The following is a 23602-nucleotide window of genomic DNA, read 5'->3' as shown; positions in this document are numbered from 1 at the left end:
TCGGGTCAGGGTCTGTTAGCTTGGCCTCCCACTACTCCTCAGTTAGTGTTTGGATGTCTACTGTGCCATGTTTTCGTACACATCCCCATACGACATGACATAGGGGGTATGGGACAGCGCAGTAGTTGCAGTGTATCGGGGCTCAGATGGTGAAATTCGGTGCGATAAGATACCGTGGACGTAGGTATTGGTTTGCAATTCCCTAAGTGTCACTGCTTCTTCCCTAGGTAGGCTGGGGCGAGGTGGCGGGTAAGTTCTCCTGTCTAGCCTGTAGTGTTGCAAAATATCGGTGTATTTTTTCCGGACTTCATCTGTAAGGTCGCTGTGAACGTTCGGCTTGGTGAAGCTCATGTGTGCATTCTTTTTCTTTGCTTAAGTGCGTGCTTGATCGACTTCTCAGGGGTCCACTCTGTTTTGTGTGCGTGTTGCATTACGATGTTGTGTTGTTGGCCCGCACCCGGGCCGCTTCCAGAGAGCGCCAGCGTTGGGAAGGCGGTGGCCGGACGCTGTTCGGCGAAAAAGGGAGCGGCAGGGGTTCCCGCGCACTGGTTCTGGCGAGCGCCATAAATCGCACAGCGAGCCGCTGTAGCGGAATCTGGAGAAGGGAGTGTTTGGGGAGTGTTGGGTCGGGCCGAGGCGGCGCGGGCGGCTCCGGTGGTCCGGGCGGCGGCCGCCGCCGGTGCCAGTTACACAGCCCGGACGCATGGTCCGGCGGCTGGGGGTGAGGATGTGCGCGGTTGAGCGGGCAGTGTGAGCTGAAGCTTGAGAGACGACGGACCGATCTCATCATTGCCCAATCGGAGCGACGGACTGCTCCGAGGCCTTGGTCAGCCGCATTCGTAAATGTGAACCCGTTTCCCTTCTTTCCTATGTACCCACTGCTACCGTTACTGTCTGCCTGTAAATAAATTTAGTTCGAATTATTGACATCCAGCATCGTTAGTCCCGGTATACCGAAGCAGAGAGCAGCGCATCGGCTCAGGAAGAGCCCGAGAGCGAACTAAAACACGAAGAAGGAAGAATCCGGTGGAGGAGGGAAAAACTTTACTTCATCATCCTTCCTCCTTAGCGCGTCCTGTGAGAAAGCCCGGAGAACGTGAACTCGAGCAGTGGCGTCGGCTGCCTCATTCCCCAGCAGAGACTAGTGGCCTGCAGTCCAAACGACGTGTGCATCTGGCAGGTGCTTCTTTGCCTTAGTTGAGAGGATTTCTGGGGCTTGCCTTTAGATTCTCCCTTTCTGAAAATTTTTGCGAACAGCTTGTGAATTAGTGGGTATTATTGCTCCTTCGCCGAAGGTTGAGATGGCCAGGGCTATTGCTGTTTCTTCTACAGAATCTATTTCTCTTGTTAAGATGCTAGCTGCCGTTCTCTCCTTGCTCTTGCTGTCAACAGCGCTGATATAGCATGCGCTGGAGTTTCCAAGTATTTCCCTGCATCGGTACATCGTGTGTCCGCATTTCGCCCGTACGTATTTCGCAAAGTCTCTATTCTGATTTTTCTTGTCCCTTCATAGTGGATTGGATGCATATTTGTTGGAATGGGGTCTACAGAGATGTACCCTCGAATTGTCTCTGGGATTATCCTTTTCTCGCCGCGCCACTGCGTGCCTTCAGTATGTCCTAATCTTCTGAGTCTTGCCCTCCCTGTTTCAGTGAGTTTGAGGCGTTAAAGTTGTTTGACTTTGTGCTCTTAGACTAACTCTTCCGAGGTGTTGTGGAGACCTAGGCGGACTGGTCGTTCTGTGTAGGCGTGTGCGGAGGTTCCTATAGCAATCTTGATGGCCTTCCGGATGAGGGCGTTCACTTTTGCGATTTCCGCTCCCTTGAGGTCTAAATAAGGTGATTCTGCTGATGAGGGCTAGCATGATTCTGGACTGTGTCTTGTTCTTTCAAACCATGTGTTCCGTTCGCCACCCGTCGTACCAGGTGTGCTACGTGCGTAACGTTTTCTTGAAGTTTGGGTAGGGTGGTGGCGCCCGATACGTTCTTGTGTATATGTAGGCCGAGGATTCTGAGCGACTCTACTTTAGGGATTTGCATTCAATTCAGGCACAGTTCTGGTTCTGGGATTTGACCTTTTTGGTGGTTTTCCTCTGGTTCTCGCTTTTAGTATGACAATCTGCGATTTTTTTCTGGCGCGCAGGGGAGCCCGCAAGCCTTGAGGTGAATTGAGTGCATTGCATTGAGTGCAATGGAGTGCATCCTGTTGAGTTCCTTGGGATCCGCCTGTCATCCAGATTGTAATGTCGCCATCATAGATGGCGTGTCCTATCCGCTGTATTCCTTCAATATATTTGGTCGTTTGTGCATGGCTATATCAAAAAGGAGAGGAGAGATGACAGAGCCTTGAGGAGTTCCTTTTTGCGCCATTTGAATCTTGTCCCATTTCAGGCTGACCAGGGCAACCGTCATTGTTCTGCTGGTGAGGAAGTTTTGCATGTCGCAGTATGTTCTTTCGCCACAGTGCGTGTCCTGGAGATTGCTCAGCACTGCCTCGAGAGAGACATTGCCAAAGGCTTCTTTCATGTCCACTACCAGGCTTGCGCTCTTGCTATGCTCACCCAGATCATCAATGACGTCCTCCTCCAGTTGCATCAAGATGTCTTGAGTCGATAAGTGGGGGCGAAATCCACACATGGTGTCGGGCATGTACCCGTTTTCTTCCATGTATGGAGTAGAACCATATGCTCGTACAGCTTGCCTGCGCATGATCTTAGGGACATGGGTCGCATGTCTCTTATGCCCAGTGGCTTGTTTGGCTTCGGGACCATGACAACCTTCACGGCTTCCAGATTGCTGGAATTGTTCCACTTGCCCAGATTTCGTTGTTGGTGTTTAGAAGGTGTTCTGCCGCCTTCTTGCTTAGGTTGCGAAGTAGTCTGTTGTTTATGCGGTCTCTACCTCGGGTTGTGTTTCGAGTGAGCTTTCCCAGTGCCACTTCCATTTCTGCCTGTGTGTATGGGCGATCGAGTTCGACTCGTGGCATTCGAGCCATGGAAATCATGCCAAGCCTAACGGTCAGTTGCTCGCAGATGTGAGATAAGCTCAAAGGTGAGAGGTGCCCCGACCGCTCTAAGCTGGTACACGCCTCTCTGATGGAACTATAGTCGAACGGTAAGAGGAAGCTTTATCTCGGGTGCTCCTATTTAAATACATGTAAAAAGAGAATTCGTTTTTCTCGGCAATCACTGCTCCAAATTTGACGAGGTTTGTTGCATTTAAAAAGAAAGCAAACTCTAGTGACTGTTTGTTTCGAATTTCCGATTTAGGTCGTCAATTGTTTATTAAAAATTGGCAAAAATTGAAAATTTTCAAAGAACGAAACTATCAAGTTTACAACTCTGTAACTCATCAACCAAAAATGATAATACAGTTATGTGAAGTAAATCTAATAGCAGATACGAAGCGGACAAAATTGATATGCTACATTGAAATCTCAAAAAATTTAATAACATGGGAATACAGGTTTTGCAGAACCCTTGAAAACAACGGAAAAAATTCACGTAAGATGTGAAATACGCATCGAATTTGTCCGCTTTCAATGATATTGTGGATGCCGTTAACAGAACCGCGATATCTGTTCTTGATGCAGAGCTATCAATTTTTAAACTTCGTGCTTCTATGCTTTTCAAACTTCCGCATTTTTGAAAATTCTTGTAACAAAATTCAGGCCCTAAATCGAAATTCCGCTTGCAACAGTCGCTAGAACTTAACATTCTCTCTCAAATGCAACAAATTTTGTTAAAATCGGTCCAGAAGTTATCTTTTAAAAAAACGTTTGTGCGTTTTTACATGTATTTGAATAGGCCGCGTCGGAGTTGGGCCCGAGCTACAGCTTCCTCTTAATTCGACGCGGCCAGTCGCAACCATTAGCGACCATTCGTGACTCGACCAGTTGAGTGATGACGCGCTGGTTGTCACATGCCAGAACCGACACTCCCCGAAGTTACATCTTGCTTTGTTAAATATGGAAAATCAGTTCTGCAGATGGTCGCAAGGGGGATGAAGGTTCGCGAAAGGGAAACTGGTTCCAACCGGCCGTAGCACGATGCTGCAGTATATGCTACGAGCGCTCGGTTTCTACGTGCCAAACGCAGACCGCTCCGCGAGAGCACTCTATAGAAGCACTCGAAAGTGCCGTACTAATAGAGTTTGAAGCGTAGTCAGATATAAAGACTGAGAAACCGGCCGCGGTGGCTGAGTAGTTATGGCGATCTGCTGTCGAGCGCGAGGTCTTGGGTTGGACTCCGACCCGCGGCGGCCACGTTTGGGTCGGGATTGAGTTCTAAGTAGCCCGTGTAAAGGGCTTTGGGCACACGTTCGAGAGAGCCACGTGCACGAATCGTCGACTTTTATATAGTTCACACTCAACTACGACCCCTCTCTTATCTGGAGGATTGCTCCGGAGCGTAAAACACTATTATTTTGGTTTTCTCGTTCTCGTGCTTCATTTCGACGCGATAGTATGACTACGTACACTGGGTAGCTTAAATATTATCCGAGAAAGAGTACATAGGCGAACGCGGGTGCTCCATTTTTTCGTTTGCAGCAATCAAATGAAGCCGTGCGACAATTAAACCACGAATCTACATGGGAAATCCGTTCACCACAACGTTTCTAGCGTCACATCGCTCCGACAAAAGACAGCATTCATTACATTGGTTTCGGAGGCCCACGTCATAACCGATCACACAGAAATTTCTGAAAACATGTAACGAGTTCTTTCACTCTGTATTCGTTCCTTCTGAAGTTCAAAGCGCAGACCTATGCGCAGAAAGTATCCACGAGCAGGAAGGCACGCCGGATATCATTATATCTGAGCAAGGAATATTATGGCTTTTGCTAGATACTGACACAAAAACGTCTGTTGGTCCTGACAACGTCCCAAATGAGTTTTTAAAACGTTATGCAGAACGGGTGTCTAAATATTTAAACATTATTTTCATCTTGTCCCTGGATCAGCGAAAATTGCCCTCCGACTGGTTAAGAGCGAATGTTATACCTGTCCACAAAACCGGAAACAAACATAGTGTTGAAAACTACAGGCCAATTTCAAACACGTCTACATGCTGCAAAATACTAGAACATATAATATCGGCAAGTCTATTTGACTACCATGAGGGCCGAAATCTGCTTAATCCTAATCCACATGGCTTTAGACGCAAATTGTCAATGATCACCCAGCTCGTAGAAACAGTCCACGAGTTAGCAAAAGCAATCAACGATAAAAATCATGTAGATGCAATTTGTCTTGATATGTCGAAAGCATTCGATCGGGTTCCACACGTAGAACTTATAAGAAACTAAAGAATATTGGAATTAGTAGCACTATTGTCGATTGGATTAAATCGTATCTTAAAATAGAACGCAGTATGTGGAAATCAACAGCGCGAAATCCAGCATACTGAGTGTTTCATCAGGTGTTTTCCAGGGCTCCGTGCTCGGTCTCATCTTATTTATGTGTTATATCAATGATATTGCAGAGACAGTTTCCTCGGGTGTTAAGGTTCGGTTATTCGCAGACAATTGCCTGCTTTACTCGCATACAACATGCAAAGAAGATCGAATTACGTTAAGCACGGCATTAAGTAGTGTCCATGAATGGTGCACAAAATGGAAAATGAAAATAGCATAGCAAAGCAAGCAAAGCATAGCAAAGCGTCATTTATAAGAATTACAAACAAAGTAAAAGATATTCTTCCGTTTGAATACAAAATTGAAGGATACAAATTACAGAAAGTAAGCTACTTCAAGTATCTAGGCATAACGATAAGTGAAAACTTAAATTGGGATAGGGACTTTCATAGCTTATGTAGTGCAGCCGAGAGAAAAATGTGGACTTTGCGCAGGTAACTAGGGCAGGCAACCACGACAGCGGAAGTAACCGCCTATTTGACACTTGAAAGACCAACTTTGGAATATGGCTGTATTGTGTGGGACCCCTGTACGAAAAACCAGATGGCAAGGATTGAAAAAGTACAAAGGAGGGCGGCTATATTTATTCTGCCTAGATATAAGTCTACGGATTCAGTCTCGGGGATATTGTCGGAGCTTAAATTACCTCAGCTGCCAGAGCGGAGAAGAGTTGCTAGACTTAAGTTCCTCTATCTTTTGCGGGGTAACTTCTTTAACGTAAACACCGGACTGTACATAACGCAGAGCTCGGCCCGAACATTGAGGAACACTCTAAACCAACAACTTACACCCCTGCAAGCTCGGATCAACACATTCAAATATTCATTCTTCCCACGAACAATTGCATAATGGAACTCGCTTGCCACAGCACATAAAGCAAACAGACTCTGTCAGTTCGTGTGAAAAATCTATACACCTTTACCTTGACCTGCCAAATTAACCACGACAGCTCGTTTGTAGCGAATTTCGCCTACTTGGAAATATTGATGTTGCTGTGTGTGCTTCTACTACCGCATTTGTATTTTGTTGCGAGCCGCAGGTTGTCCACATTTATTTTATTTTGTATCTGCATGTCTACAAGGCTGTGATTGTCAATGCATTTTCTGCATTGCAACAAATATTTTCCACCCTGTAACGGCCCGAAAAATGGGCTAACAGTATTAATAAATGAAATGAAATGACTTTAACTGCATATATTGATCCCACAATGTGCCACACAGCATAGCAGGAATGACGCGTACATAAAAGAGAAAATAACATAAAGAGCAAAACAAAAATTCTTAAAAAGATGGTATACACGCACTGTTCAGGCCACGATAGAGAGATGTGCATCGTATTATGCCTACATGTGACATGAAAGTCACTGTTACTAAAGATATAGATTTGTACTAACCTTAAATAGACGCATCAAGCCTCTGCAACTACGTATAGCTGGTGAGGAAAGTTTTGCAGCTGGAGTGAACACGAACGTTTGGTCAGCTGGTCTAAATACAAACACACACACACGAAATAAAGCTCAGCAAAAGTACCCGGCAAGGACAAATAAGCTAGGAAAAGAAAAGCACAACTGCTACCAAGTGCCACAAGTACGTCCTGACAAGTAAGAAAACTAAGAAATACATAATGAATGAACTGAATCAAGTTATTTGAAGTAGAATGAATCAAACATACATGACGAAGCAGAAGATCCTTAGCGATAGTGCAAAATTACTAAAAATAAAGCCCCCTTCTTTGGCTATTTGTGTAAAATATGCGATGCCTGCAGTCGAATGAGTTGTGCGCATCGCCATCGTCGCCAGTGGGAATGGCTAGCACTCGAAGGCTTGCGTTTATTATTATTATTATTATTATTATTATTATTATTATTATTATTATTATTATTACTATTATTATTATTATTATTATTATTATTATTATTATTATTATTATTATTATTATTATTATTATTATTATTATTATTATTATTTGTTTTGAAGACATATATACATTTAACAGCAAAGGAAAAGCGAGGAGCAGGCTGGCAACTGCACCCGGAAGGGGCACGACGCCTGCCTACTCTTCAGAAGGCTGGTGAGAGCCACACCGAGATGGAAGGTATGAAAGAAGGGAGGAAAGAGGAAAGAAAGAGCAACAGGACAAATCTAAAAGAATAAAGTCGAACACACAGCACAGATCACACACAGTAGGGCCGGTCACTAAAGGTCACGTAACTGCAGGATGGTAAATAGAAGAAATAGTATCGACGCTACAAACGTGAACTTAAGTTAGTCGATTGGAGAAAAGTAAATGCGCGATGAACCAGGGCGGCCTTTCGTGCTCATACACAAGCACGCAGGAAAGTGGACACAGGAGCCAGGAGGAGAAGGAGGAGGAGTAGGAGGAAGAAGAAACTTTATTCTTGCCCTTTACAAGGTGTTGCCACCTGCCCATGGCTAGTCCCATGTTGGGACCGGGAGGTCAAGCCTCCTAGCCCTATCACGGGCGTACTGGACAGCCAGGACTTGAGGGATATGATCTGGAGATCTGATCATTCCTAAAAACCGATTCCGTGAAATGCACCGCTACCGTATGCGCATCGATAGAGTAACGCAGAGTTCGGAAGTAGTGGGTTGAGCTGACAATGGCGGCAAGGTGTCTTTTCGTACACTACCACTTCCAATTCACAGCGAAGCGCTCGCGGTCCGACCGCAGAAACCCTCCGGCAGAATGTGCGGCGCGCCATTGGCTACGCCGGTGGTGACGTCGTTTCTCACTCGCAGCAGAGCACGCGGCGCACAGCCCTCTCTCTCCGACATCGCAATAGGATAAAAAATTTGGCCCTCCATTTAATTAAATTATGTGTCACTTGGTAACTTCAGTGCATAACCGAGTCGAAAACAGTGTGATAAACGCATTACGAAACAAAAATGCGTAACATAATTTATAAAGATTTTGATGAACCCGCTGGAATAACACAATACACCGCTCATTGCTCCCCTCCGTGACGGTAATTCTGCGAAGCCCAGTGTGCGGCATTTGAAATACACACTGTGATAAACCCAAGCCAAACGGATGCTTAACCTCATTAAGAAACACAAAGACGCAACCATTAATCGAGAAAGGGTTTAATAAACCGTCGGAATTAACTCAGCCATAAACATCGGGGCCGCACATTTCAGCTTCGATGGTTTACCATCTGTGCGGGAGGGGTGCTTGGGCTGTCTTTTTTTTTCGCTTTTTTATTCAACATTTTACTCAAAAACGCAGTTCACTTCTCTGATGCTTTCATTGGCTTCATTGACCGTTGGCTCTACTAAATTGTATTTTATTTACTTACGCGAAAGCGTGTTACTTTCTCACTTGTGGGAGCAAACAGGCACAACTACAGCGCAGGGCATCTAGCACGTAGTAGACGGCCTGTACGTTAACAACATCTTTACGGAGAAGAACCTGCGGTCCGCCTTTTGTTACAAGCCCTTGGACGAGGACGTCTTCATCATCAGTTACCCCAAGTGCGGAACAACCTGGTTGAAGTTGATCGTTTACAGCATCTACACGGGCGGATCCGTTGTTCTTCCCAGGACAAGAGAACGTCGCAACACGATGGTGTTCCTCGAGTTTTGGGGAGCCGAAGGTGCGATGTCCATTCGGCGACCGGGAACCATCAAGAGTCACCTACCGTTCCACTTGCAGCTACTCCGCGAAAGCCAAGTACATCTACGTCACGCGGAACCCGTACGATTGCTGCGTCTCCTTCTATCACCACACGAAGTCCCGGCCGCGATATGGCTTCCAGGACGGCACGTTCAACCAGTTCGTGGACATGTTTATCCGCGGCGAGGTCGACTTCGGCGACTACTTCGAACACCTCCTGTCCTGGTACAAGCACCGTGGGGACCCCAACGTGCTTTTTCTAACGTACGAAGAACTCAATAAGGACACAGCGGGATGCAGCTTGAAGATAGCAGACTTCCTCGAAAAAGAAGAGTACGGCAACAGAATGAGGGAACAGCGAAGTGCGCTCGATAATGTAGTGAAGGTGACCAGCTTCGAGAGCATGAGGAGTCTCCACGAGGAGTACAGGAACTGGCCAAAGAAACTCGAGGAACTTCCGGACGAATCGTTGACGGAAGCCACAAGGTCGACGAGAGAAGGTCTTGGGGATTCCGCCAAGCAGCGTTAGACGGAAGATCACATCCGCAAGGGAATCGTTGGTGACTGGAAGAACCATTTCTCGCCCGAACAAGTCGCGAGGATGATGAAGCGAATTGCACTCAAGACGCGCGGAAGCGACGTGATGAGTCTCTGGAAGGACGCGGACATTCCTTGAGTACCAGAGGCGCGAGAATAAAGAAGTGCACCGTTGTTATGGTTGCCGTTATTGGCGCAATATTTATCTGTGAGTATTAGAAAAAAACGCACATTGTACGCTTCCGCGTACGCATCGCATCCAGCCGCATCCAATAGGTTCTGAGAGGTTCGAATCATGGCCTCCGAGAGTTCAACGGCGCAAGGCTCCGCGGCCACGTGTCGATGGCCCCCGAGCTTTTTGCAAACATTAGCAGAGAGAGCTTTGGCGTTAGTTTTTAGTAGGAGGGAGGTATATATGAATGCGCACATGTATGATTTAAACGAATATGCTGATTACAATGCCTCTCCACTGCAGCATCTGTGCGATGACTAGAACCTTATAGCAGTTAATATAGAGAATAAGTGTCATGGATAGATAAAGGAGCAATGCCGAGAATGCGCAGGCAAGCATCGACTACTCCTTAGTCTCAGATATGGTCTACGAACAACCAGTCAGGGTGACAATATCCTAGGTAGCGATAATAAACATTTAAGCTTACTATTTGGGACATACCGACGCATCGCAGGAACCAAAAAGTAACAGAATGAGCTAAAATTGATTAAATATAAGAAGAAGATATCGCAGAAAGCGGAGAGAACAAAGTGGGGGCGCTTCCTACAGCAGCCTGTGAATACAATGAACTGGTAGGGGTTATGCAGCTGCACTTAAGACAAAATAAGCTAAAGAATTGTGGGAGTTGAAAGGGGAAACCACTTAGGCGGTGGAACAAGTAAATAAATCAAGCCGTGTGAGAGCGTAACCAGGCATCTAGGGATAACAGGCAAGCCAAAAGGTTGGCAGCATACGAAGAACTACTTTTTTCGGTGAAACAAGTACCAAGAAAAGGGTGGCTAGTGTGCTCGTGCAAGACAAAATTAAATGTACAAGTGAATGTCAGGTGCGTGACGTTCGCAAAAGAGACAAAGGCGCACCAAAAAGATTCTCGAACCGCGCAACAGCATTCGGAGTTCCAATTAAATATTCGCAAACGGCTATAAAGGATGAAGATGGTAACATATTCGAAGGAGACGATGCGCTGCGGCGCATCAGAGGCGTTACTAGAAATAACTTCGTCGGCACGAACGAGAGCGTAGTACAGACTTAACCAGATCCAACAACAGAGCAGCCTGTGAGATTAAAATGTAACGCATAAATCTTTTACTGGAGAAAAGCAGAAGAAAATATCCCTAATAACGCGGTAGCATGAGTCGATTACATCTCAATACCGCTAATCAAACAGCTGGGTCCAAAGAGCAAGGCACTGCTGACTATGCCACAGAACAAGTGATTAAAACGAAGACAGTTCCGTTTGGAAGGCGTAATCGCAGGACGAACCTCATCTACAAAGGCAAAGGAGATAGCGATAAGACGAGCTATAATATAGACCAGCTACAGTATAACGTCAATGAAATACAGAATATAACAATGCAAACCATAAAATTAGATTTGTCAAAATGAGCCAAAAATGAATGTCTTGCGGGAGCTGTAACATGATTTCGGTCCAGGCAGAAGCTTAGATCATATTTTTTAATAGCTCAGTGGATAGAGATTTCAATAGCTCAGAATAGACCTTCAGAGATATTATCTCTAGATATTAAGCGAGCTTATACGACAACGTAGACAGGGAACGGTTATGGAATATTCTCAAACACGAGGGCATAGATTACGACTTCGTGGGGCTGCTGGTAGAGATATAGACATTCAACCGATTACATATTGGATTGGAAGGCCGAAACTGCAATGCAGTTGTGGTAATTCACCGAGGACTAAAACAAGGATGCCCTCTGTCTCCGTTGTTGTTAACGCTTTACGTTAAGGGCTTAGAAAGATGATTGGAAAACAGTGAATTAGGTTTTCGTTGACCTTACATTCGTAGTGGGCAAAAGGTGCAACAGAAGGTCTTTGAGCTGACGTATTCGGGCTGCAGAGTGCTGCTACCGGACAATGCAAGAGATTTGCAGACTTACGAATATGTGTGGTAATGCATCGACAAATCTAGGCGTCAAGTTTAGCGTAGAGAAATCGAAAATTTTGATGTTTAATGAAGAGATAAGAAGCAACTTGATATAAGTTGGACAGCACCTCATACCCATGTTAAATCAATACGGATACCGGAGAGTATGCATAAATGAAGAAAACAGCCTGCTCAAGCACCCACCATGAAAATATGATAAGGAAGGGAAAGCGAAATGCAGCAGTGATGAAACGTAGATCACTTCAGAACCATGTAGAACCATTTTCTCGACAACTTAGGTCATTGAGTACATGGTGTAATGTGTAAAGTATCGGGCTGCTGTGTTGACAGAATCGTTTTCGAAACCAACCGTCTGTCCTACTTGGGTCACTGACTTTGTAACGCTGAATATCGGTCACTCTTTATTCAAGATCTATTTCCCCCCCCCCCCACACTGGATATGTGCCGTTGTTTAAAGAAAATTTTACGAAAAAAGCGTATTCACCAACCTAAACGCGTTCGTAAGATCAGCAAGCTTACGAAGCTCGCCGCTGCAGAAACAATCGCTGTAGTCGACAACAGACGTGTATGCATTGGTAGCACAGGTGCGAATTTCCATACGGGGGTCCGAATTGGGCCATTCACAAAGCACGGCCGTCGCAGCTGCCAATGTAAAAAGGAAATTCTGCGATACAGGTTAGCGATCTCACAACGTAACGCCCATCTGCGCCTACCTACTTGCAGCCGGTAAGCGATGAAACCTGCTTTTTCAGCAAATCGGTCCTCAGGTCCCGACTGTTACGTGGGGATAACGGGTGCCTTTTTTGTTACCTACGGGCTAAGATAGGCCATCCGAAGCTGTGCAGCGTGTAGGTTTCTCTTATGATTGACCTAGGCAGGCCTTGCTGTGCAAAACAACTGTGTACAGGTGGATTGTTCCAGCCCAGCAGGTGCTTAGTTAAAATGCGGCAAGTTGCGTTCGTCAAGGCTTTTCAATATAGACTAGCAGGCTTTCAGGTGCTCGTGGAATCACTGCGTTGTGTCGCAGTGGCTAGAAATTGCGCTACCCCTCCAGGTCGATCTCCAAATCTGGTAATTTGACATGTTACCTGCAGGCCTAGCTGTGTTGTATGTTGACAGTAAGCCTACACGCACTCATAGCTTGTACATAGTTTTCTTTTTTTTTTCTTTTTTGAAGCGCTTGCGATACTAAGTTTTTTCGTGCAAGATGAAAGAACTCGTTTAGACGTCTCAAATCAGTAAACCTTGCCGCTGTTGGACAGTGTACTGTCGTAATGTGTGGTATTAGCCCCGGTATTTTTATTATTATAATATATTGGCGAAACACCGCCGATCTAAAGTTATTTAAAAATTACAAGCGAACAGAGAGGCAGAACTCAACCACGTGGCATCATAGTCCGCCAGATACTTCTACTTATTCTGAGGACGACACCAAAACGTCTTTATTGTCTTGATCTCCGTGAAAATATTACTCCCCGTATGTAGTGCAAAATTAATTGTGAAGCCGCATATATGTGCCCGATGTTTCTCGTGTTTTTTTGCGGAACGGGAATCTATATGCAGACAGACGAGTTGCAATTCTGCCATACAGGACGCCAGTGGGATGACGCGTGAAAACAGAAAAAAAAGGAGGAGCCGAGTGGCGTACCATTGATGCGCTTATGGCGGAGATTGTTTGAAGGCGCACAACGGTGCGATAAAACACGTCACTGCATGAGTAACCGGCCATCCACTCGCGCGGGTGCAAAGTTATAACAAGATTTAACGGGAGTTGTAAAGGCCGAACAAAAATTGTTTTACAGGTCATTTTGTGCCGGACAGCTGTCTGCTTTGAAGAATGGAGTCTTTGTCAGAAGAACGCGCTGCAAAAGATGCCAACAAAGTGAGTAACTTCCATTAAGTTTCTCTTGAAATGAGAACTGTCTTGAAATATAGCGCTTTGGGACGGCACAATAGAAAGGAAGACGAGCACAGGCGCCTGTGGTCTACTCTCTGTTGTGCCGTGTGCGTTATATTTCAAGATGGTTCTCACGTCAAAATACCCACTAGCCAAGCATTCGACTCCTTTGTCTTGACATTCGGAAAATTCATGGAGAGTTCCTAGTAGTTACCGTACTATGTGCAATTTTAAGTTTAAGGAAAACGTAACAAAAAGAAAAGTTTATTTTTTTTAGAATCAAGGTCTTCGAAGCAGTTTTGCTGCTGTGGATGTCGTAATGGGAGAAAATTTTAACACAAGAAAGACGGCGCCTGGCGAAACAACCACTGTCCGGTACAGAGCAGTTGGAGCACTTGGAACCGTGTTTGTAAATGCGTACACGGTCAAAAAGAATATCGCTATTTAGGAGAAGTGGAGGCAACAGCTTCAAGGCTAGAGATGACAGGCATGCCTCTTTAACGCGATGCCAGCTCGAACTGAGAGGCAAACTCATTGAGGTGTTCGGAGACACCACAGCGCACATATATTGGGCGCTTCACAGGTTTGAATCTTGAGCGCAATGAGTCCTTGTGACTAGTCGCAGTAACATAGAGTGGAGCTCGTGGTCGCCGCGTTGGCGAGCGAATCATAAAACGATATGGTGATACAGCGGTAACATAAATCTGTCGAATTTGAGTCATAAGTGTCTCAAAGCAGTATGTTTGGTGACCGGGTGCCCCGTGCGATGAAAATCGTTGCCGCTATCGAAGAACCTCTTTAGAGGCCATGACGTGTCCACAGTGCTTGGGTATGCACGCTCTGTATGGTGCACAGATTAGGCTTGCATGTATTAGACAATTAGACGGGTAGGCGGTGTCGCAGAAATTTGAGAAAGAAAGCGCCGTGTATAGCTGTAACATAGAATGCGCGGAAGGCTCTCACCATTTTCCAGCGATAAACTTAAAACACATCGTGCATGTTTCAATCCCGTGAATTTTACTTTGCGTTGTATACGCGTGACAAGAACGTTTAACTGTTACTTACTTTTTTTGTTATTGTTCTCTTTTGTCAAGTTATTCTTTCTCTTTGACCTTGATTTTGCTCCCCCCTTATGTAATGCCTTCGGGCCTTTAAGGGAAAAATAAATGAAATTAGTTGCAACAGAACTGCTTGTCGGCCTAGTAGGTGCTTGCTAAAAGAGATGTTTTTTTTTAGCCGCAAGTTAAAACACACACAAACGGAAGACAGGGAAGACAAAAGGAAGATAAAAGGAAGCCCGTGTTGTCTTCTGCGTGTCTTCCCTTTGAGTGTTTTGACTTGCATAAAAAAAACATGTGTTAATGCAAATTAGTGGGGGGTAACATCCTGATACGGCAGAGTAGGTTATTAGGGACGTCGTAGTGGAAGGCCCCGGATTCATTTTGACCACCTGTGTTTTCTTTAACGTACACCCAATGCGCTGTAGACGAGTGGTTTTTGCTTTCCGTCCGCACCGGAATGCGACCTACCAGGGCCGGGATCGAACAGACGGGCTAGTCCCCAGCAGCGCAGCACCTTAGCCACTGAGACTTGAAATTTCGATTTCAAATGGTAGTCTAACCTGCCGCTATAAATGCACTATGGCCTCAGATGTATGATTCTGTGATTCTGACGCAGGTCCTGACAAGAAATACGTAATGAACGAAATGAATCAAGGTGTTTGAAGTAGAGTGAAGCAAACATACACGACGAAGTAGAATATCCTTAGCGATAGTGCAAAATTACTTAGGAAAAGAAGGACAATTCTTTGGCTATTTGTGTAAAATAAGCGACGCCTGCGGTCGAATGAATTCTGACCACCGCCATCGCCGCCAGCGGCAATGGTGAGCACTCGAAGGGTTGCGTTTAGTCTCGTATACAAACACGCAAGAAAGTGAACACAGAAGCCGCCGTCACCGTATGCGCGTCGATAGAGTAACGCACACTTCGGAAGCAGTGGGTTGAGCTTACAATGGCGGCAAGGTGTCTTTTCGTACACTACAATTTCCCTTTTCACAGCGACGCTGTACGTGCCTAGACTAAACATTCGTGGTCCGACCGCAGTAACCCTACTGCGGGGGTATGCGCCATTGTTTAAGGGGGCAGGAGCCATTGGATTGGTCTTGCGTGACGGACGGACAAATAATAATCCGCCCCAGCCGCAGAAGAACACGATTACTAGAGCTCAATAATATTTTCACTCACTCACTCACTCATTCACTCACTCACTCACTCACTCACTCACTCACTCACTCACTCACTCACTCACTCACTCACTCACTCACTCACTCACTCACTCACTCAATCACTCACTCACTCACTCACTCACTCACTCAGTGATTCATTGAGTAGGCATAGAAATGTACGTATTATTGGATGGAAGGGACGCTAGGGGGACGGGATTAGGAAAATATTATGACGGCATAATTAAGGAAATACTATTACATGCGAAACTGTATATGCCTAGGCGAAACGCTCGCGGTCCGACCACGCAAACAATATGGCGGAAAGTCCGGCGCGCCATTGGCTACGCCGATAGTGACGTCGTTTCTCTCTCGCAGCAGAGCACGCGCGCGGATCTCTTTCCGACTTCTCAATAACTTCACAAATGTTTCCCTGTATATAATGAAATGAAATGTGCGGCCCTGATGTATCACTTGGTGACTACAGTGCATGCCCGAGTCATAAACACTGTGATTAACGCATTACGAAACACAAATGCGTAACATAATTCAGAAAGAGTTTGATGAACCCGCTGCATTAACACAATGCAACGCTCATTGCATTCCTAGATGATGGTGATTATGCGAAGACCAATGTGCGGCATTTGACATAAACACATTGATAAACCCAAACCAAACATGTGCGTAACCTCATTAAGAAAAACAAAGACGTAATCAATAATTGAGAAAAAGTTTAATAAACCGTCGGAATTAACCCAGCGATAAACACCAGGGCCCCACATTTCAGCTTCGATGGTTTACTATCTGTGCGAGGTGGGTGCATGGGCTGTTCTTTTTTCTTCTTTCTGTGTCAACATATCGCTCAAAAACGCAGTTCACTTCCCTGATGCTTTCGTTGGCTTCATTGACTGTTGTCTCTACTAAACTGTATTTTTTTACTTACGGGAAAGAGTGTTTCCTTCTCACCTGCAGGCGGAAACAGAAACAACTACAGCACAGGACGTCTACCACGTAGTAGACGGCCTGTACGTTAGCAAGATCTTTACGGATAAGAACCTGCATTCCGCCTTTTCTTACAAGCCCATTGACGAAGACGTCTTCATCGTCGGTTACCCCAAATGCGGAACGACCTGGTTGCAATTCATCGTTTACAGCATCTACACCGGCGGTGCCGGTGGGCTTCCCAGCGCAACAGAATGTCGAAAGACGATGGCGTTCCTCGAGATTTCGGGAGCCGAGGGTGCGATGTCCATTCAGCGACCGGGAATCATCAAAACCCACCTGCCGTTCCACTTGCAGCCGTACTCCCCGAAAGCCAAGTACATCTACGTCGCGCGGAACCCGTACGATTGCTGCGTCTCCTTCTATCACCACACGAAGTCCCGGCCGCGATATGGCTTCCAGGACGGCACGTTCAACCAGTTCGTGGACATGTTTATCCGCGGCGAAGTCGACTTCGGCGATTACTTCGACCACCTGCTGTCCTGGTACGAGCACCGTGGTGACCCCAACGTGCTTTTTCTAACGTACGAAGACCTGAAGAAGGACACTTACGGGTGGATCTCGAGGATCGCCGACTTCCTCGGAAAAGAAGAGTACGGCAACAAGGTGAGGGAACAGCCAAGTGTTCTCGATAATGCAGTCGAGCTGACCAGCTTCCAGAACATGAAGAGCATCAACGAGGAATTCAGGAACTGGCCATTGGAACTCGAGGCACTTCCGGACGAAACGTTGACGGAAGCCACGAGGTCGACGAGGGAAGGTCTTGGTGACTCCATCAAGCAACGGCCGACGGAAGATCACATCCGCAAGGGAATCATTGGCGACTGGAAGAACCATTTCTCGCGCGAACAAGTCGCACGGATGAAGAAACGAATTGCACTCAAGACGCGCGGAAGCGACGTGATGAGTCTCTGGAAGGGCGAGGACATTCCTTAAGTATCAGAGGCGCAAGAATAAACAACTGCACTGTTGCTGTGGTTGCCGGTGTTGGCACATTTTTTTTAAACAGCCAGGCTACGCCCACTGTAGGGCAAAAGCCTCTCCCATACTTCTCCAACCACCCCGGTCATCTGCTAATTGTGGCCATGTTGTCCCTGCAATCTTCTTAATATATCATCCACCCACCTAACTTTCTGCCGCCCCTTGCTACACTTTCCTTCTCTTGGAATCCAGTCTGTAACCCTTAATGGCCATCGGTTATCTTCCCTTCTCATTACATGCCGTGGCCATGCCGATTTCTTTTTCTTGATTTCAACTAAGATGTCATTAACTGGCGCTTGTTCTCTCACCCAATCTGCTCTCTTCTCATCCCCCTTAACGTTACACCCATCATTCTTCTTTCCATGGCTCGTTGCGTCTTCAATTTAAGCAGAACTCTTTTCGTGAGCCTCCAGGTTTCTGCCTGCCCCGCACGTGAGTACCGGATACCCGCCGTGGTTGCTCAGTGGCTATGGTGTTCGGCTGCTGAGCATGAGGTCGCAGGATCGAATCCCGCCCACGGCGGCTGCATTTCGATGGGGGTGAAATGCGAAAATAACCCGTGTACTTAGATTTCGGTGCACGTTAAAGAACGCCAGGTGGTCGAAATTTCCGGAGTCCTCCACTACGGCGTGCCTCATAATCAGAAAGTTGTTTTGGCACGTAAAACCCAAAATTTAATTTTAATTTGAGTACCGGTTGGCACATTAGTTATCTGCGAACGTTGAAAAAATACGCATTCCGCGCGCATTTCGACGCATCGGTCGCATCCAAACATATCCAACATGTTTTAAACATATTCCGAGAGGTTAGAATCATCTGGATTCCTGGAAAAATTACTAGAGGCAATTTTCGCGCTGGTGGCTACAGGAGCTGCAGGTGTGGCCAAGATGCGAATGATGGACTGTGCAAGGATTGGCCTAAACTTTGTCATTTTGACTTGAAATGGTTTATGACTTGGCAAATTGACAATCTTCAAGAAAATATTGTGTCACAAATGGAACGATTCGCGATGATTGCGCACTCTGGCAGAGGCTGACTGATTTGCTGTGTGGAAAAATCGTCGAGTGCGCTTGGAAATAGATTATCTTTTATATGAAAGTATGCAATCAATGTACAGAGAGGAAAATGAGGGAGGAATCAGGATCGTAATTGCCACCAAAAATGGCACAACGTCTTCTTACTCTTTCTTTTTTTGTAGGAACTCCAGTATGGAAACAGAAGTTGAAGACGGGAGGAAGTGACAAAAAAGAAAGAAAAAAAAAGGCCGCAGGCCGCAGAGATAAAGCGTAATAAATAACTTCGCAAGTTGGTAGTCAGAAGCACGAAGATTACGAAAATTAATGTGCGAGAGTTGCGGAGTGGCCGTTTTCAGAATTCAAGTCCAGGCCAACATTCACCGTTGTCGGGAGCCGTTTTCTGAATCCGTTTAAAAAAAAGCGAAGGTACTCGGGCCATGGCCGTGCGTGTTGCCACAGTACTTGGAGTCGACAGGTGTCTGCGGTCGCTTATAGACTTGGTGTACACCAAATACACCTTGGTGTACCTTGGTGCAATAGCGTACGCGCTACTAGTGCGCTCTCTATTTACTTCTTTCTCCCTTTTCCCTCACGTGACTTCTCGTAGTGCAGGGCAACCGACTGGGCACGGGTCTGCGTAACCTCAATGCCTTTACGTGCTTCTCTCTCTCTCTCTCTCGCTCTTTCTCTCTAGTGTCAAACATAACTTGCATGTTGTATGCTGACGGAAAATTTTCAGCCTTAATTTGTGTATATGAAGTTGTTTGATTTGCAGTATTTTGTATATATGAAATTTTTATGGTGTGACGCTTTCCTTGAGGCATTCTTATGGTTCTGATCAGGCACGTACCCAAGGGAGGGTGGGCAGGGTGGCCCGCCCTCCCCCCTTCCCGAAATTAAGCAGCACCCCCCCCTCCCCATCTCCGCCCCACGCCACCACTCCTCACACACATTCCTAAAGCGCCGCCAAATCATTCTTGAGACTTGGCAGCTATGCGGTGATCGAGATTTTGCTGCCTTATTCGCTCCTTTAGGAGGGCGGTAGTTCTCGGCATCTGATGGGGTGTGAAGGCCAGTTTTCTCATCGATTCGGTGCCCGCGCGATTAACTCTCGATGCGTTCAGTTGTCACCATCTATTCGGCGATGACGCGCATCGCTCTTGCTTCGTAAGTTCAAACTTCTTTGCTTAGACTGATCCAGGGACCAGGAAAGGAATTTAATTAGTATTCAGCTGGTCTGTATGCTTGTGGAACGTGCTGCTGCCGGATAAAATGCCAGTTGCGTTTAACTTTTAATTTTTCTTCATTATTTCCTCGAGTGACGGCTCACCGCAACGCTTGCAGATCCTCAGAACCACATAACCTCGACTGTACATCTTGTATGCCCTAATTAACATACAATGTAACAATAATAAACTGATTTGATTTGATGTAGGTTAGATAAGGTTCGAAATAAAATAATGCGAAACAGCAACCATCATCAAACCCTGCAATAATCGTTAAACCCATAAGCAATATGACTGGCACCCGTTATGTCTGTTTTTGTACAGCACTTTTCGTGCGAAATTGGCAACTGGAAACAAGACTCGCAAAGAGATTAGAAATTAAGCGATCTACTAAGGGAGAGAGCCAAGGCAACAGCCAAACAGGAAGAAAAGGCGAAAATTAACTCATTTACCTGTTGTTTGCGAAAATATTTATGGATCAAGAATTGAAAAATTATAGGCCCATCAGCTTACTCCCAGTATTACATAAAATATTGACCAAGATCTTTTGCAACAGAATAAGGGCAACACTGGACTTCAGCCAACAAAAGGAACAGGCTGGCTTCAGGAAGGGATACTCTACAATGGATCCCATCCCTGTCGCTAATCAGGTAATCGAGAAATCTGCAGAGTACAATCAGCCTCTCTATATGGCTTTCATAGATTACGAAAAGGCAGTTGATTCAGTAGAGATACCAACAGTCATAGCGGCATAACGTAATAAAGGAATACAGAACTCTTACGTAAATACCTTGGAAAATATTTACAGAGGTTCTACAGCTACCTTAATTCTACACAAGAAATGCAGGAACATACCTATATAGAAAGGGGTCAGACAGGGAGACACAATATGTCCAATGCTATACACTGCGTGCTTGGAAGAAGTAATAATAATATTTGGGGTTTTACGTGCCAAAACCACTTTCTGATTATGAGGCACGCCGTAGTGGAGGACTCCGGAAATTTTGACCACCTGGGGTTCTTTAACGTGCACCTAAATCTAAGCACACGGGTGTTTTCGCATTTCGCCCCCATCGAAATGCGGCCGCCGTGGCCGGGATTCGATCCCGCGACCTCGTGCTCAGCAGCCCAACACCATAGCCACTGAGCAACCACGGCGGGTCTTGGAAGAAGTATTCAAGCTATTAAACTGGGAAGGCTCAGGAGTAAAGATAGACGGCGAATATCTCAGCAACCTTCGGTTTGCCGATGACATTTTTCTATTCAGCAACAATGCAGACCAGTTACAACAAATTATTGTGCACCTTGACAGGGAGAGTGTAAGAGTGGGATTAAAAATTAATATGCAGAAGACAAAGATAATGATAGATAACCGGGCAAAGGAACAAGAGTTCAGGATCGCCAGTCGGCCTCTAGATTCCGTGAAGGAATACACTTAGCTAGGTCAATTAAACACAGGCAACAGTGATCATGAGAAGGAAATGCATAGAATAAATATTGGTTGGATCGCACACGGCAGACATTAGCTCCTGTCTGGAAGCTTACCATTATTATTGAAAAGGAAGATGTACAATCAGTGCATTTTACGGGTGCTGACATACGGAGCAGAGACTTGGAGACTGACAAAGAAGCTCGAGAACAAGTTGAGGACCGCGCCAAGAGCGATGAAACGAAGAATGCTAGGCATAACGATAAGAGACAGAAAGACAACGTTTTGAATCGGGGAGAAAACGTATACAGCCGATATTCTAATTCACATTAAGAGAAAAAATGGAGCTGGGCAGGTCATGTAATGCGCAGGTTAGATAACCGTTGGACCATTAGGGTTACAGAATGGGTACCAAGAGAATGGAATCGCAGTCGAGGACGGCAGAAGACTAGGTAAGGCGATGAAATTAGAATATTCGAGGGCGCTAATTGGAATCGGTTGGCGCAGAACATGGGTAATTTGACAACGCAGGGAGAGGCCTTCGTTCTGCAGTGGACGTAAATATAGGTTGATGATGATCTTTTTAGTTAATGAGGAAGAAGAGAAGACGCCGCCGGAAAAGGAGAATAATTCCGTGTGTCTTGAATGACGCTTCTGCAGTTATCAGTGGAGCAGCCTGACGTGGGCCACTTCTCTGCTGTGCTAATGCAGGTGTTTTCTAACTTTTGACAGTGGCCGTACTACGTCTAGAACCGCTGCGTCCTGCGCTCTACGCGGTTGTACAGGACTGGCGGCCACGCGCCGTTACGCAACTTCCAGAATAACAACACGAGTTGGTTCTGGCACTTAAATTGGTAGAGACGTAAATGAGGGATCCAAAAGAACTGTGATTTTTCCGCAAGTGTACTGTACATGTACTACATGCTTGTACATGTACTACATGTACGAGCATTCCTCAGCGCATGATTCACACGTTGCGCAAAGTCAAAAGCACTGAGGTAGCTATTGTGCGATGCAATTCGATGGCAGTTTTTTGATTAAGTTAGCCATAACTGCTGCACTGGTGATGCACTAAGTTGAAACTTTGTCTCTGTGACCATGTGATCATTTTTTTTTCTGGTACTACTTCTCGTTTTGTATCAGCATTTTGTGTCCCATTTTTTATTTGTTTATGAGTTAATAAATATTTAGTTGTGTATAATGAACTAGATTATGATTAGTATTCTTTACGCACGCTTATTGTCAGTCGTTTCATTCTTTCTTTTGTTTTGCTTCAATGTTTTGTGACCCCTTCCTGATTTGGCTGCCAAAAGGCGGCAGGCAGTACTATGTAAATAATATAAGATAAATGATACATTAAATGACAAAAAATAACGGTGTTCTGTATTCCTGCAATTACACATTACTACTCTAGGGGCCACTATCTTTTACAAACCTCAATGCTACAGCAAGTCGTTCTCCAGACTCCAGGGGTTTCTCGAATGTGCTGCTGCCGTGTGAGGTACTCTGCGGCAAAGCTCAATAGCTTGTCAAAGAGCTGTGGCGTCTTGCGAAAGAACTTGTAGAAAAATCGGTGGCCATCCTGACGTATCCGTTGCATCTGTAAAAAATTGTGCATTATTACCTGACAGAAGGACCGCGCGCTGCCCGCATACATGCGCTAGGTACCGGGAGCTGTACACTTTTCACTGACACACACGCATAGCCACTAGCCATGATTAACTTTACCCCCTGCTTTGTTTATATGCTTGAATACAAACAGTGTGTCGGCAAAACAGGAGAGCCGGCCAACGGTATATTAAAGAAAAATTGTGCGGCCACTGCCAAGAAACTTCCGAAATTAGTTGCACAGCATTTAAACCTGCCAGGTCAGAATTTATTTACATTGCACTTCATATTCTACAGTCGCACTTCTGAGAGACAGAAAATATAGGAAATTGTATCCCATCCACAAGCTTCATATATGACAACCAACACGTGTAAAAAGGTGTTCTTGAATCTATGTCCTATACTAATGGTACAAATATAACTAGCAGTCTTTAACTTTTTGTAGGGGTGTGCTAATGCCGAAAAATAGATTGATAATCGAATATTGAATGAAATGAAGAAA

The 23602-nt window shown here is 45.6% G+C and overlaps 1 protein-coding gene and 1 pseudogene across 1 annotated transcript; both read left to right on the top strand.

The window, feature by feature from the left end:
• The first annotated feature begins 2992 nt into the window (after positions 1-2992).
• LOC142588840 (sulfotransferase ssu-1-like) lies at positions 2993-9723 on the top strand (annotated as a pseudogene).
• Positions 9724-12339: 2616 nt separating this feature from the next.
• Positions 12340-17808, top strand: LOC142587118 (sulfotransferase ssu-1-like). Its single transcript, XM_075698007.1, has 3 exons — positions 12340-12445; positions 13522-13601; positions 16811-17808. Exons 2-3 carry the CDS (start codon positions 13557-13559, stop codon positions 17774-17776), a joined length of 1011 nt encoding a protein of 336 aa, XP_075554122.1. The 5' UTR covers positions 12340-12445; positions 13522-13556; the 3' UTR covers positions 17777-17808.
• The last annotated feature ends 5794 nt before the right edge of the window (positions 17809-23602 follow it).

Source organism: Dermacentor variabilis, chromosome 7, assembly GCF_050947875.1.
Source record: "Dermacentor variabilis isolate Ectoservices chromosome 7, ASM5094787v1, whole genome shotgun sequence".
In the NCBI taxonomy this organism is placed as follows: Eukaryota; Metazoa; Arthropoda; class Arachnida; order Ixodida; family Ixodidae; genus Dermacentor; species Dermacentor variabilis.
The sequence above is the reverse complement of the archived record's forward strand: the minus strand, read 5'-3'. Positions and strand labels throughout refer to the sequence as shown.

What these genes read in the sequence shown, in the direction of transcription:
- LOC142587118 (XM_075698007.1), top strand. Translation starts at nt 13,557, where the DNA reads ATGGAGTCTTTGTCAGAAGAACGCGCTGCAAAAGATGCCAACAAA. An exon ending in CTGCAAAAGATGCCAACAAA is followed by an intron (nt 13,602 to 16,810) that starts GTGAGTAACTTC and finishes TCTCACCTGCAG; the next exon opens with GCGGAAACAGAAACAACTAC.